Source organism: Acanthaster planci, linkage group LG11 (assembly GCF_054643075.1).
Source record: "Acanthaster planci isolate LZ-2023a linkage group LG11, COTS_SCS, whole genome shotgun sequence".
NCBI lineage: Eukaryota > Metazoa > Echinodermata > Asteroidea > Valvatida > Acanthasteridae > Acanthaster > Acanthaster planci.
In genome coordinates this window covers 981,124-997,622 of record NC_141787.1, presented here as the reverse complement: position 1 = coordinate 997,622, position 16,499 = coordinate 981,124, and the positions used below count along the sequence as shown (strand labels likewise).

At 40.7% G+C, this 16,499-nt stretch overlaps 1 protein-coding gene across 9 annotated transcripts in view; it reads right to left on the bottom strand.

The window, feature by feature from the left end:
• The window catches only part of garnl3 (GTPase activating Rap/RanGAP domain like 3), a 151,908-nt gene that overhangs the window by 9,933 nt on the left and 125,476 nt on the right, over positions 1–16,499 (bottom strand). For all 9 annotated transcript variants that reach the window (XM_022228592.2, XM_087142944.1, XM_087142946.1 and 6 more), the window contains 12 exons: positions 15,097–15,184; positions 11,831–11,949; positions 11,113–11,177; positions 6,402–6,462; positions 5,647–5,749; positions 5,268–5,366; positions 4,847–4,950; positions 3,293–3,407; positions 3,079–3,124; positions 2,731–2,837; positions 2,302–2,414; positions 68–175 (listed from right to left, as the gene is read on the bottom strand). In XM_022228592.2, coding sequence (XP_022084284.2) covers positions 68–175; positions 2,302–2,414; positions 2,731–2,837; positions 3,079–3,124; positions 3,293–3,407; positions 4,847–4,950; positions 5,268–5,366; positions 5,647–5,749; positions 6,402–6,462; positions 11,113–11,177; positions 11,831–11,949; positions 15,097–15,184 — 1,128 coding nt within the window. The remainder of the gene's footprint in view (positions 1–67; positions 176–2,301; positions 2,415–2,730; positions 2,838–3,078; positions 3,125–3,292; positions 3,408–4,846; positions 4,951–5,267; positions 5,367–5,646; positions 5,750–6,401; positions 6,463–11,112; positions 11,178–11,830; positions 11,950–15,096; positions 15,185–16,499) is intronic.

Below are 16,499 nucleotides of genomic sequence, written 5' to 3'. Positions count from 1 at the left end.
ACTGGCCAGTGGGATATATTTTGACATCTGGCTAAAAATTCCAAAGGATTTTTGCACTGGTTTTTACCTGACCGACTCGAACAAATTCCACTTGTCTAGCCTCTTCCTTCTTGCTCCTCCAACCCCACACAGGCTCGGGGATGACGTCACTTAAGGATCGCTTGTTCAGCATGTTCTAAAAGGAAGCAAATAGCAAATGCGAGCAATTAATGTAAATCATCTTGGGGATTTCCTTTAAAGTAATGCAGTGAAGAAAAGGCCTTATGTATCACGTGCCCCATGACTTCGTATTGTCATCTGATGCGTGACGTCATGATTACTTGTCTGAGCATGTGTAACCCCGTTCCGTAAGTCCACAAGCAGTATTACAGGCCAGTGTCTCCCACAATTTCCAAACCTGCCTTGAGTGCAAGATCCAATGGATGCCATTTGAGAATTTACACCACAGAATTTTGAAATAAAAATTGTCACATCAAATCGGATCAATGTATAGAGTAGCTAAAATCTTCAGACATATAAATCGAAGAGGCCTGATATAATAAAAACAACAATGGGTTGTCGTTTTGGCGTTGAGAAGCCGTGAACGTATGCACAGCGAGTTTTCGTTCATTTATACTCCTTCATGGGGGGGTATTGCCTTTCGCACAACCACCATAACGTCTTAGCTCATGCTTCCCAATGCATGAGTATCGGGTGTCACCACACGTAACTCAACCCGCCCTAGTTCCATTGATTAAATTGCCCCATCAGTTACGAAAAGAATCACAGCCAAAGGTCTTGTTGGACAGGAATGACATTCTGGGGAGGGAAGTTGCGGGGAAAACTTCACACTGTCCCGGAATATGTATTTTACAAAAGGCAAAGCCTGTCACTTCTCAAATGACAACCTGCGAGGAGCGTTGCCCACACCTGTACAGTTGATACGCACTAGAGGCGTTGCCCCCCCAACGATGGTGAGGTTTATGACAGAGTCTGGAACCTGACAATGTTTACCAATTTGTTTCTGGGTTTGGTTTTACCATAGGCCGTGTCACAAGCGTAAACGAAAATGCAGACAGCGTGTGATTTTTTTTGCCCAGACCTGCTAATATGTGTCATCTTCAATATTGGTATGGAGTACCTTCAGGACAAAACACATTACTCAAACCCGCTTCTACTAACGCCTGAAACAAAATGCTACAGTTTGGATTTTGCGAGTCGTACATATTTGCATAACAAGTAATATCATGCACTGCTACTATTGTTCCCATTAAATTCAGTGTTAAATTTTTACATCTTTTCTGCAAATACATTTTATACAAATGGGCATATGATAATTCAACCAAAAATGACGATCTTTTTCTCAAAACAGACCGTAAAGCGAGAAAATGTTAAAATATTCTCTCTCACGTCAGCTTGGGAACCAAATTTCATATATACATACGACACTGGGCCTATTATGTGAGTATTTCTGACAAACATTTATATGTCACCATTCGCAACCAGAATTGTTTACGCCAAAATGATAAAATGTGTCTTGAAAAGTATCCTTTCAGACGCTTTCTTCAGTCTGATCCTCTAAAACTAAAATAGGAGTGTCAAGAAAAAGCCATCTGAATTTTGCTTCCACCTTTGACATTTTCAGTCACATTTCACTCTTTGCTTCCATAATCCGAAATTCTGAACCCGTAAACAGCAGATTGAAGTATTCTCCTTTCAAATGTAACTAGTTGAGATCACGAAATGGTAACAGACAAGAGGCGTAGGGCATCATTTCTCGACACGTTTGTCATCATACTATCTGTCACATTCTGTGAAGAAAACCATCATGCTCGCACCCTCCATTTCTAAAAAGGTTGTACTGAAACAAAGTGCCAGGTTTTGTTAAATTAATTGAAAAGAGCAAAGACCTACATTTGGCTTGCATTGTGCAGCAACAAAAATGCAGACAGATAATGGCATTACTTTAGGTTGACATTTCAGGGCCGTGAGCTCGCTTGAAAGAGCTCAAGGGCAAAATTGTAGAGTAGCGTTCTCTTTATATCTGTAACACATTTTTTCACATCTACGGTAGATATCGTTTGGAAATATCTCCTAGGCAGCAGTCTGGCATCATTTTGCAACCATTTTTGCTCTTAACCAATTGAGTTCTCATGACCTTATAATTTAACCAAAGTTTTTTTCCTAAAACGACAATATTCCACAGCACGCCAGCTGCTTAAAAATCAAGACTGTATTCCTCTTTTGGTTGTGGATACCTCAACCCTCTTTTTACAGCCTACATCCGCCCTTCACCCTTTAGACCATGTGTTTTATGCTTACTTTGTTTGTCTCTGGTAGATCCTGTTGCAGATTTTTAATCAGCATCTCTAAGGTTCTCTGTCTCTTGTTGGAGAAGGTAGGCGTGTTGAAGGCAGCTTTCTCACCGTTGATAACTGCATCATGAAGAATCATGTTACAAACAGTCTGCTAACTCAAAACATGCTATGATATTTGAAATGCTTCATCTTTGTTTTAAAATGAGATGCATTCACTCATTACAAATATAAAAACAGTTGCGATACTGTTCGTTTCATTAGTAAAACTTCCTTTACGCAAAGAGTATATTACCTTCCAAAATATTAATTTTTGAAAGAAATTATACTATAATACTTTTCCAAAAAATACGTTTCAAAAGTCCTCACATTTACTTTGTGGGGGATAATAATCTATTGGAACAGGATTCCAGGAAAAAAAGAATACTGTACCCACGTTTGACAAGAAGAAAATCTCTGAATGCTTGTGGGTCGTCGAAAATGGAAGGAGAAGGCAGTGGTGGTCCGAACAAAGGCACTGATTCCTCGGAAAAGACCCGTAACCTAGCAACAGACATAGAGCTCACGGTTATACCAAAGGTGGGTCCCAGGACAATGCAAGGGAGGTATTAAGTGTTGGTAATCTCACGCACACGTCTCGTTAATTTTAACTGCCGCTGTGTAAAGTGTAATACATATATACGGACCGTTTTGACAGGAACATTTCCAAACCCTCTTTTCGCAAACAACGAGTAACATAATCCATAATTTGTTTCTGATTATCTGACTTGAATTATGCACTTACCTGTACGAATTACTTGACCTATTAAACGTTACTAGAGCAAATATATCTAATAAAATTAGTCAAGGACTGGTAGAATTAAGTTTTTAAAGTGCTGATTCACATTAACAAAATAACAAGATGGACCACCCTTTTCTGTTCAGGCTAACTTTAATTTGCACCCTTTGATGTAGATATTTGAACACACACCACCGCAAGTGTGGGGTCAAAAGGATACGGGTGAAATGCGATTTGATCATGGACGGCTTGAAGGTAGGCTCTGCTTCCGGGTCATCTTGTTCCTGAAAGACTATGGTCACGATGTCGTTACCAATATGGCGTTTTCTTTCAACCTAAACGTGGTGTAAAAAGTACCACTGAACATTTTAGCCAAAGGAGCACTGTCTCATGGAGATTAATGTGACTGTGGCAACGAGTAACCGTAGGCTGGCGTGGACTACTGGAGAAAAAATAGCCATATCCAAAAGCCATAACAAACGTTTAATCACAGACGAAAACGGGAAAATGGGAGATTGTACAGGTAGAATATTCATTGAGTAAAACAAAACAAACAGAAGTTGTAACGCTGTAACCTTGATCGCTCCAAAGTAAAAGGGGTTAACTCTGATTTTACAATCCTTGTTTTAATATTTGGGTTTGCTAAGCAAATTGTTGCAGCTAACAAATGATTAACGTATTTTTGTTCCATTGACAGGGAAAACTGTTTCCAAGATTCAGTTCTTCAGAAAATTGATTAACAATGAAACTAGTTTTGCAAAGACATCTGAATGGCCCAATTGATCATCCTGTATTCCTGGCTTCTCTGAAAAACGGATGAATGCAGCTAGGTGGAAGGGGTTAATGTTGTTAGATGTATCAGCCTGTTTGGATGGGGTTCGTATCTTGAAGAGTGCGGTGCACCGTTCGTTGAAAGCTACCCGCAATATGATGAAATTACCATCGATGATACTCTAGACCAGCGCGAGGCGTTTCTCCCGTACCACTCATGATTTCGTTAGCTTATCCAATACGATCGCTTTCCAATTCTCACGATAGGCTATTAACTCCGACATAGCAGAGCTATAGTTTTGTCTTTCCTTTTAGCGAATAACGCCTACGGATCAAAGACCCCATGTGCCCACGAAGGAGTTATCTGTTGCCATGGAAACTGGTGATTAGGTTCTTCATTCAGTCCAAACAGGGGTTGTTAATGTATTGTTTCTTCCCTGGTCGAAGTGGTTTGGAATTCCCCCGCCGCCCCTCGGATGGAAGAGCACAGACTCTAAGAAATGGCAATATACCTGGATATTGCCGTAAGACGGCGGTTGGCTGATTTTGTGCAGTTTATGGGCATTTTTTATTGAGCACTCTTTGTTAGCCTTGTCTCCTGGTTCCACTTCAATCCCCGCCAGATTCACTAGCTGAAATGAGTTTTCAGCTAATCCCTAGTGCCACGTGATTCTCGCTTACTAACTGAGCTCAAGGGATTTTCATCAAGCTCAAAAAACCTTGAAACATCTCCAAGCCGAACTATCAATTATGGAGCTCGTCCTCAAACGACAAAACGTGTTCTGACCAATCATCAACCGAGGTAAAAGCAAAAGATAAGATGTATTTATCGGAGGGGAACTTTGTTGAATAGAAAAACATGAAAATTTAAAGAACTACTAATTTAAGTTTTCTTCTAGATCCCTTATAGGATGAGATAACTTGTGTTTTAAGAAACAAAATCAAACACACAATTGCCCTTTTTTCTTAATATTGCGTGTAACACTGCCAAGAAGATTCTCACCTGTTGTCTGTTGTCTTTGGAGTATGGCAGCATCGTGGATACATGGAACATGATTTCGTGACCTTCGTACATCGTGTATACAGCCTCAAGACCTGTTGTATTGTCTGAAACCAAAGTCAAAGAAATGCGCAAGTGTAGTTGATGAAACAAGCATATCCCGTTGCCAAGACAACACAAAGCTAAAAAGTAACTCCTTCCGTTCGTTCAAATCCCTCTGAAACGCCAAGTTCAGAAGATCATGGTAGACGATTATGTGAAGGAATATGCTCCAATGCGTTGGCACCGTTTAGTGGTTTCACACTACATGTTAATTCCAATTGTGTAACAAACTTCATAGGTTAAAAACTAGTATGGTGATTCAACTTGTCAAAAAGGGTAAATTCTGGTTAAGCAATGGCTAAAGGTTTTGTCTTTAACTTACTCTTGACGTCTAGACCACCGTTAAACTTGTCCCAATTCTTTAACTTGATGCGGTCACCCAACAGTTTGACAAAGTTATAAAACTCTCCACTTCCATCCTCTGCAGGTAAACAAAAAATTGGTTCATTTTTTCTTAATATTTTTTCAAGTGATATTCACAAGGCAAAATATTTACGTCTAAATCTGCTTGATTTGTTAAGCTCCCAAATCGTTTTTTATCTGAGTTCTGAGATGACCATGAAGATGATATAAGTCAGGTCTACGTCTGTTTGAATAAAAGAGTAAAGAAAATCGTTCTGCTGAATAAAAGAAATTGAAACGAAGAAAACGACAGCAGCATTAGGAAGTTTAATGATTAGATTATGACCAAAAGAGTATACCATTGCTGAACATCTCGTCGTCTGATTTCTGTCCCTCTTTAGCATAAAGCACTCCAAATTTGAAGTTGACCGAACCTTCTTGCTCCTCAAGAAGAAGTAATTCCTAGAAGAATAAAAAAAAACCAAATAAATGCAATAGTGCTACTCTTTAATGACAAGGAAACACTTGAAACTACAAGTTCAACTCCGCAGTGTTAAGCACACAATCTTATCCAAACATTATCCAGCGAAGATTCGAACTTCATTTCGAATGAATAGCATGGCCAATGCAGGAAACTGTCAATCCTAGTAAAAAAAAATTAATCACAACTGTCTCTAATAAAGTACTACACGTTCCTGAAATCCCGAGTTATATAAACAAAGCATGAGGCGACTGCGTATAGATCAAGGAAGACGATTCCATGTTCTGGGCGGGGAGGTCCAATCTAAACATGGCGTTCTGTCTCGGGCACTTCGATGAAATTTGACGTCGATTTTAATGGTATAACTGGCCTGGCCATGGCCTGCAGACTCGGCGATATCGTTTAAACAACTCGCACAGGAAATTCTTTTGAAAAAGAACGTAAATTCTCGCGAATGTATAGTTTCCACATTTAATAACACGCGTAGAAGGTCAAGCCCTTGTAGAAAAAAATGCATTAAAATATTTTTTCCCTACATTGAATATCTCCAGATGTTATCCGTGTCAAGCTCCATCAACCAAGTATAACTGAGAAAATACCATCTGGTTTCAGTCTAACATTCTGACAGTTTACCTTCTGTATCTCTGGAGTAAATATCTCTTTCGGGGACTTTTCCATTTTTATGTCGAACCGGCTGAAAATAGAGAAAAAAAGGAAAACATTTCACGACTAAGAAGCATGTACTTTGTATTGCGTTTCTTCAGATTGTAAGAAGTCATAAAACAGTCCTGGGTGACTAAATACCTGAGAAGTTAAACGGATTCATTTCGAAGGATTCTCCCATTACTAATACTGTCCATGACTTCCTTGACAATATGTGCTATACCAAACGACGACATTCACCTTATTTTGATGATGCAATAGGTAGTTTTCTCTCAGGTGTATTCTTACAATTGGGTCATTAGGGAGACATTCTCTGGTAAATTTTTGGAGCTTAGGGAGACATCGCTAATTCTAATGCCCCAGCTATCAAATTTTGAGAGATGATAGATTTGGGTCTAAATTGAAAACATACAAAGCTTGGTTCAGATCAGATTAGGAAATATTTAATTATGGGATAGTAAAATTTGTGCACGTTCTTATAGAAATTTCTCCCAAGTGACCCATTTTCGGTAAGCAGTAATATAATAAGTATAACCAGCGACAAGTCCGTTCTGCAACCAAGCTGGGGCCATATGCTTACTTAATGTAGGTGCATCAAAACCAAATTCTCCAGCAAGTGCATAAAAAATGAGGTTACTAAATGGGTAAGCGTCCCCCACGCCCCCCGTGGCTACGCCACGGCTTCGGTTGCCAGAGATAAAATGATTACAAACTAATGATTAAGTAAGTTTCTTACTTAAGTAAGTTTCTTTAGTAAGAAACTTAAAATGTGACAAGTGATATAGTAATGTTTCATGAATACCAGTTAGGCTACCAACTAGACTTATATTACTTATAGTAAGCGACAAAAGACCATTTTAGTAACCAACTTTGTAAAGTTTCACGAATACGGTCTTAGTTACTCACGCATGCAACTGCATTCTTCCAGTGTGTAATTAGTTTGCAAGGTCTTCAGAAAGGTTTCATGAATAAAAATTTAGTTGTTAACTCCATACTAGGCTACTAGGCATTTTAGTATCTTATTAAGGCCCAGATGGCTGGTACATTGGAGGGTTACATGAGTATGGCTTCCGGTTTGCAAAACCAGCATCAACGTCTAGACATCAATGGAGAAGGGATCCGAAAATGAAGCCTTTCGATGAGGTGAATGACCTTTTAGTTGCTGTACTCTGATCCCAAAGCAAGCAACTTCAGCAGGCTTACTTTGCCAAATGAAACACAAGCAGTCGCTGTCAATGGCCACATAAAGGACACGCATGACACGACTTAAGATCTGTTATTACTTAGTTGCGCTGAACGTCTGCAAGCTAGTGGCGTTATTTTGACAGTCCCAGTCAATTTTGACTTGCAAATTCGGACTCCTAACAACAATACATTACGGAAAAGTAAGCTGCTGGTTTCCTCTCTTTTGTGATTTGTTAAATCCTTTTTTTTTCATCTCCAGGGCGAAATCCCTGAAGGAGCATCTCTACGAACCCGTCAACTTTTCGAACAACACGAATAACAGCGTACGAAGACGTCAGCGTGAGTACATGCATTGTGAAAGCACGTGACAATTTCCCCGCAGGACACAAGACGACAAATTCCAGGGAAAACGCGACAATCTAATCTTGGAGTCGTGAGAGAAACCCGTTCGCCTGAGTCTTGTCAAAGCTGAAAGATTTTTCCCGAGTTTCAGGGGACTTGACACCGTCTTTGTGATGAGCCAGTAGTGACTGCATCAATATCACATAGACATGCTTGCTACTGTACTCTCATCAACTGCAACCAGTTAATTCGAACATAAGGCTTATATAGTATGGATACAGTGCAACGAAGTAAAAGGTATTCGCACGAGAACCAGCAAGTGAACCAACCCGCACGTCCATGTACTCCACTCGTTTGTGCTACACTTTCTGTTTCTAAACGACTTCACACTTCGGTACTCTGTAAAGATTTCTTGGTTACGTCATAGAAGAAGTTTATTCCAGCCAGTTATTGGCAAACAATGACTGGTCAAATACAGAAACAAGAAAATAATCCACAGAGCGTTAGGTAAACCCCTGCAGAATTCCGAACACTTAGCAATGAATACTGCTACTTAATTATGAATGAAATTTAAGTGTTCCCATCCAACACTACTGAAGTAAAACATGCGATTTTGTGCCAAATGAGCATTCGCTTCACGTTAGTTGAATTTCGCAAGCGGAATCATCAGATAGGAATTAACCATCCAGCAGTGTAATCTCAGGCAATCCAATCTGTAGTTTGTGGAGAATACTTGTTATCTGGCAAATGACTCTCCCGAAGAGTATCTCATTGCAGATTCGCTGAGCTGTTTTCCATCAAACCGGACATTTCAGATGCCTGGATTTCACGGCGGTTCATTTTGCATGTAATCACTCTGGCACCCGGCTTAACATACGTAAGACCAATGGTCGGATTGTGCAACTCCGTGGGGGGCGAGCCATTCGCTGGCACCGTGTGGGCGCTGATCGTGTACTCGTCAGAATCTAATCACAGGTTTGTAGTTCCAAACGTTTGGGTTACACCAGGAAGATGAAAATTCGAGGTAGGCGTGACCTCGATACCGCTAACACAACCTGGTCGAATGAAGTCCTCTAATAAGCCGAGAAACAAATTACTCGGGAAATCATATTGAATGAATCAACAACTCGTGCAAATACATTCCTAGTCCAGACGGCTTTCCATAATTCCCCTCTTAAGCTCCCAAGTTCCATATTTACTCAGCGAACAAACAAGCTCCGAGTCAAACAGCGGTTAAGCTCCAACATCAATAATAGTCCAATGCATTTTGGGCCTTCGATAAGCAGTGGCATTTATTTCTATTTCCGTGTCTATTCACTGCCTGAAATTTCTCAACATCAGGTATCCAGTAGGAACAAAGCCAAGCAGCTTGTCCCAGCCTATCGCGACATTTCAAATGTCATAAAGGTCAGATGATTTGGTCCGCCGATAATATGCCTGCAATCTGCTGAACCTCTATTCAGCTTCTCATGACGCGACCACTTTGAAGGCACAAAACGTTGGAACCTATCACTTTCTTGGCATCTTTGACCCTCTGGTATCTTTGCTTTAACAGCCTGCGTATGCCACTTCCACGGCGGAGTAAGACTGTGGCACAATATTCTACTGAAATGACTAAAATCACAAGTGAAATATCCGGCAACTTTGCACCTGCCTCCTGCTTCGCTACGCCATTTTGAAGGCTGTTATTGCTCGGCTGGCGTGAAATTAATAACAATTAAGTCGTGTCACTCAAGAGAAGAGACTCGACCGTTTGAAGAGGGCCCACCACGTCTTGGATTTTTCTCATCAACCACCCTCTCAACATCTCATTGTGCATGTGTCCGACTACCTGTCGCCGCTAGGCTGGATGATGGAACTCTCAGTCGAAAACAGCAAGGACCCTCTACTCAAACACAGCAAACACAGGAATGAAGGGTTAGTGTGTATTTCTGTGAGAAGGTCAATCACAAAATATTCCACCAATTTCATTGTAGTTTCAGAATTAGGTCCTCAAGTCTCAAATGCCTTACGTTTAAGGCACGTGAAGTCTTTTTGTCTAAAAATGCCTCATTACAACAATATGAGGCTGAAGGATTTGGGGAATGCCCTTACGTCTAAACATACCGCGTTACGATTTGAAGTTTCAAGGCCTTTTGATGAATGATATGAAGCTTATCGCGATTTGAGGTTTGAGGCATTTAAGGAAAGCCCTTTGGTCTCAAAATGCTTCTTAACAATTCCAGGTTTAAGGCTTGTGAGGAATGAACACACGGGCAATTCAGATCCACCGGGCACTTCATATATAGGATACAACTTCTGACACAAGAGACGATTTTTTTTCAACAAGCCCCAAAGATGCCGTTACTTCCCAGGTTGCTTAAATACGACAGGACGAGTCCATACTAGCTAAACATTACGACTAGTAACTTTAAACGAAGCCAAAATACAGTGTAGCATAAAGAACACATTAGACACGGTCCATCAATTTCGACATATTTTAAAAAGACGAAAGGATTTGGGCAAGAAGCGGAATAAATTTTCACCCAGTCATCTGTGACACAGCCTTCACTACACTTTAAAAGACTGGAAATTAATGCATCAAAAGATTCGACTTGGGGAAAGAATCACTCTTTGCAAGGAGAAAATATGAAAATAAAGATCGAGGCACCTGCTTCATTGTACTTGTCTGACAGTTTTTTAAAAGTCGAGCGCGATCTACATACAGGAAACCCCGCAAAATGCATCAGCACGTTGCAAAAAGTGGAGTCCTCGCAGAATTAATGACAGGAATTACTCTCGCGGTTTCCAATCAATGTCGTTGGTCGAGAAACATGTTTGCAAAGTGACTCTATAACGTTCAGATTCGTAATGTTCAATAATGAATCGACTGACGACACCCAAATCGACGGGACTCAATAAATGCCACGATTAGTGATTAATTACGACAAAGCGATTGATGCGAACGCTGGCTCCCTAAACCGTTCAAGAAAGATCGGCGTGGATAGGGGATCGTAGGGGTGAATTCATGTGCTTGTTTCGCTCCAAATTTTCAGCGTCAATCCCAACACTAATGTTCGAATGTTGCTAACGATTAGCATTGAGGTCCGTTTGGGTGGGAACAAAATTAACGCTGCCCAATCGGGCGCGCCATAGCGAACGGCTGTAATCTTACCTCAAGATTCTTTTGACTGACATAGGCTTGGCAGGGTTGTAGGGTATGCAGATTTTCTGAGTCCCCTAGACAGCAAAGAAAAAGAGGGACAGCGAGAGGGCAAACAATATTAACGGGTACTGTTCATTATGTTGTCATGATACCTTTTGAGACCGGGTCGTTTGTTGAAAGAGCACAAGTTAAAATTGAACCTGAGAGAACCAAGATAACAAGATGTCACTTTTAGTGACGCTATAAGACTGATGTAGTTGAAATGCGAGAGGCGTTCCCTCGGTCAACAAAAACATCAATGAATTTCAAATGTCCAGATCGAATTATTTTAAAACTGTTTTCGACAAAATTCTGTTCTAAATCAAACCAATATAATCAAACTGGTTTGCTAAATTTACGATATTTTTGTTTTGAAAAATATACTTTTTGGCAAAACTTTATCGAATGAATAGCTTTTTGCCTGAAAAGTCTGCCTCCTTTGACTTCTTCTAAGCAACCGCTTTCTATAAGTTCCTTCGTAGTTAAAGGAGAAATCAACTATTGATCATCATTAAAATAAATATAGTTGTCGTATGACTATCACAACAAATTCAGCGCGAAGGACACGATCGGGCGGGTTGGCGATAAATTTATCGCCTCGCCGTGTGACCCCATACAACGACAAAACAACGCCACGACGGAGGCATTGCAGGGCACTAATGACGTCATCGATTACGGAAAGACTCACCGTGGTCCGCCATAAGATGGATCGGTACTGGGGCACGTTGTGATTGTTGGCGTCTGTCAAAACCACGGACAGGAACACGATTCTCTTATCCATATCCAGACCCACGTAGTTCTGATGAACTGATTAAGAAACACAATATATGCCTACATTAAGAAAACAGAACTGACGTAAAGGATAATGCAAAACCCCCAAATGAATAAATCAAGAGAGATAAAAAGATAAAACCGCCAGACGTAGCATTAATTAACCCATTATGACTAAACTTGAATCAGTCGCCCTAGGTATAAAATGCATCCAAACAGCTTCCTAAAGTGCAATAAATAAAGTTTAAATAATCATGTAACTATGTCAGTCAACAAGAAAGCATGACAGTCGGCGGCCTCGAGAGACAGACAGAGAGCGCAGCACGGGTACAACGAACAGACAAACAAGCTCACACAATAGCAACGACGCATCTATAACGTAGTGGCAGCATAATAAAGAGGTATAAGTTGTTACACAAATCACAACCAAGGAATATGTTTCGAAATTGACTTCCAATAACACTCGCAAAACACCGACAAATTCCCCGTAGGGTCCAAGCATAGGGCCTAGACATCACGAGCAAGCTGAGCTTAAAATAACACATTAAGCGGTCGATTATGGGTAATACCTCGGGGGGGGGGGGGTTAAAAGACAGACACAATAGAAAAAGTACCTGTAAAATGACAGTCACTTTGGGAATACACATTCGGCAGGTTTCATTCATCAAATAAGAAAGGAAATGAATCTTCAGCCTCTGGGCAAACTAATCATGTACGACCCCTGTCTCATTTTCAGGTACAATCGTCATGTTCAAATTATAAAGAAAACATGATTTTTCCCAATATATTGAGCCAGTCACGCAGTCTGCACTAGTTGGGAATTTTTTTCCAACAGCAAAGCAGCGAACCGGGTTCAATGCCAGACAGGCCGCGGGGCCGGGCAATTAATATCCTTTATTGCATTGGAAGGAGCATAGCGCTTCATCGACCATGCGGATAACCCGATGGGAAAGGCTCGAAAATAATCAGTCGACTTCTTGTGGCCAGTGTTTATTGCGACGAAGTTCGGTTGCCATGGAGACCAGGCGGTAGAAACGCCACAGGCACGTGTGTGGAGGCGCCGTGGCTTTGTGTGCTCTGTAGAATGTGAACTTACGACCAGCTGTTGATATCTCAGCCGTCAGAGGGTGCGAATCCAGCCCGTGGGATTGTATGCTTTACTTCATCATAGAGGAGAAGACTCAAATAAGAGAACACACGTTCTTTCCTGTCTATCTTCGGTGGCTAGTCTTTTGTCTTCGGTGACAGGTGCCTAGTCTATTGATGAGGAAGTTACGGGCATTATACAAAACACCACGCCCTATCTTCTGCAGTAAGGTAAAGCATAACTGCGCGTGTCCCCAAGCAAGACACTTTTTTGACTTTGTACACTCTGCAGTGAGGAGTAACAGGTGGAAGTGAGGGCAGAGATGTACAACTGCGTACGTCACAGTGGCGGCATGGGGAGTTCCCCCACCCACTTCCGCAAGCTGAGATGACCTCATTGACTTCGGTGTGTCACTGACCAGATGACAAAAGGTGACGAAGACCTATTTCCCCAAGCATCGGTACTGGCATCAGATACTTTGCGCTTAAAAATACACATCGTTTAGTAGATACTGTTTTATGTGATGGCCTACTGCGGTGGGGCATGTTTACGGGGAGAGTCTGCAGCCCATTGAACGTTCAGGAGCACTGCTTTGGAGAGAGAACCACGAATGTCAAATTAGCATGGACAATTAGGCCTATTCCAGGCTTTTCCTCCCACCTCTAAAGCTTGAAATTTCTTCTTTATCCTCTCTCCCTCTAGGTTTTCTCAGATATCCAGGCTAAAGTGCCTGTGCAACTTTCAGGAAACCGCGGCTTTATTATTAAAAAGAAACAATGAAGATAAAATCAACCATTGCAACAGTCGAAGATTTGTTTTTCTTTTTTTTTTCAATTTAAAGTTGGCCTGGCTGAATCACGGAAGCACCTGCGCTCTCATGCTCAGTGAAACAAACCAAAAAACAAACAAACAAACAAACACATCAACAAATAAACAAACAAAAAAACACAGCACAAAAACAAATAAAATAGCCAAAAGACAATAAAACCTGAACATTTACGATTTACTTTAGGCTTTCAGCACTAGAGACGCGACTCCAAAATCAAATCGGAAAACCAACCCCTGTTAGTCTAACACCTATTAACCTGTGAAATTTTGTCAACTAGGTAAAAATGGTTGGTCTGGATTACTTCACTCTGGCTAAATCAATTAAATACAAACAGCTGAGCGGCAACTTGAAGTGTTGGCCAATATCCCTTCTGGTCGTTTCATCAATAAACCAGCTGGTCCGATAACACTGGCATAACTCTCTAGACACAGTGGGAAATTTCTATGGAAAAGTGTTTCTGAAGCTAATTATTAATTATTTATCAATAGTATAGACATTCCCATTGGTACAAATAACCGAGTTGTGTTCAATAATCTTTCCTGTTTTGGTAAATAAAAGTAAAATCTATTTGAAGGTGATCCTTTAATGGTCATTTTCTCGGTGTATGAAGTCACGTGCTGTATTGTTCTCATAAGTAAGACGTTTTATCACAATTGCACGTACCCGGGAGAAATGAGCACTTTATATTGAAATGAAACTACTTGCATTTTTGACAAAAAATTTAAGGGATTGGCAATGCTCTTGTTCTCTCGATGGTCGGGGAAGTCAAACAGTACTGCTCAGAATACTGTCTTCCTTTATAAATTCAACACAGAGTTAACAAGTTACTCCGGAGGAAAGAAGAAAGAACGTCGCCAGAAACCAAATTTCAGAAATAGGTACACAATGGAATCATATTTCAAACTACTGCGTTTGGTATTAGAAAAATATATCACTAAAAATCCATTTCAGTGTCAGTTGGAGAGATATTGAAGTCTAAATACACTGATCTTGTTTCATGACGTTTATTGATACAACATAATCATATCACAATCACACTCTGGGTGTCATGTTTTTCCCCGCCGCGCGTTCTTCACCTTAGCGTTACTTGCCGGCGGGCATTTTTACACAATTCCTGTCTTCACAACACTTGGGAGGGACATTGCTGGGGAAAAACAGAAAGGAAGAAATCTGTGAAGGTTTCCATGTGGCGCTGACCAGTCCCAAGCTCTGACGAGAAGATCAGCGTACAGGCAGTTTGGACAATGAATTCGTGTACGACACTTACTTTTGCCCAGGAAGTATTTGAAATACCATCTCGTCTGATACTCAGGATTTTCCAAGTGAACGTCAGTTCCCGTGGCAAGATTGGACATCTGGGGGCAAAAGAGGAATCGGATAGGATTGGATTAGTCCGACGAGACACGGAGGTCTTTGATTTCCTGTGGATATACGTGTACTCCCATGGGTATGAAGAGAAAGAACTTTGATTTAATTAAAACGGATGCCATATGCCTGGCAGGAAGGAAAATTAAAAGCAACAGTAAGGGTCCATACTTTGGTACCATATAGATTTGTTTAGTATTGAATATTCAATATGCTCTAATCATATTTACAATACGGACACTGTTGCTATTGTGTACGGATATTTTGATAGCAAATGTACGTACTTTTTGTACATTTTATTATGCAACACAACAGGTCAATAACACCATATACCAATTCGCACCTGCAGCTGTACACGACATGTAGCTTCAAAATGGTAAGATAACTTCCTGCATTTTCCTTGTTTAAATATTTAACTAGTGCTGGATATACACAGCACATGCGCCTCAACCGTGCCACAGTATGTCACTACAGCTGTCTTGAGTAATTTCAGGACGACATTTTTCTTTAATTATTCATTCTAGACGCGAGCTCAGCTGTTATAGATAGTGACGCCAGTGCTTAATTGTAAAAAGGGTCGAGGTACTCATCAATTTTTGAACAATTCTCTTCTGTAGCGGTAGCCGTCTTTATACATTTAACACGTTTAAACCGCCTTCCGGGAATTTGGTTCCGCAGTTCTGTTTCAGCCAGTCACTGTTGGTTTGTCGTGGATTACTCCTGCAGGGTATCAAGTCGACTTTCATTTTCAAGAATGAAGTATAACTGTGCCACATAATTGTGACTGTTTTCGAATAGAAACCGAAAGTTTTCCATGAGTATTTGACCCAGAAACCGTGACGGACATGTTAACTTGTCGCCCAAACGTCCGACTTGAGTTCAATCCACAGTAATTGATGGTCACGGTACTGCTGTTGAGCAAGCATTACATTTGCATTCACGCCTTAAGGCCGTTATCGTACTAAAGAGCTCTGGAAGGGCCATACGACTTGTTGAGATCCTGACATTTGTTTTCCGGAAGACGACAAAATAAAGGCAAGATGTCGACATCCTGAGATAATTTATCACGGGATAACGATACCATAAAAGTTGGATGATGACATCCTCAGATAATGAAGATAATCATTATAGCTCAGGCTGTTATCAGCCAGAGACATCAACCAAGTGTGACGTCTACTTCACTACTTGTAACAGGCGGTGAGACATCACGACGTTTTATCAATTTAATTAATATCATGTATGGCAACAGAAGGGAAATGCTTTGAAAAACAATGGCATTTCAGGCCACCTGTTCTCAAGGTGGTT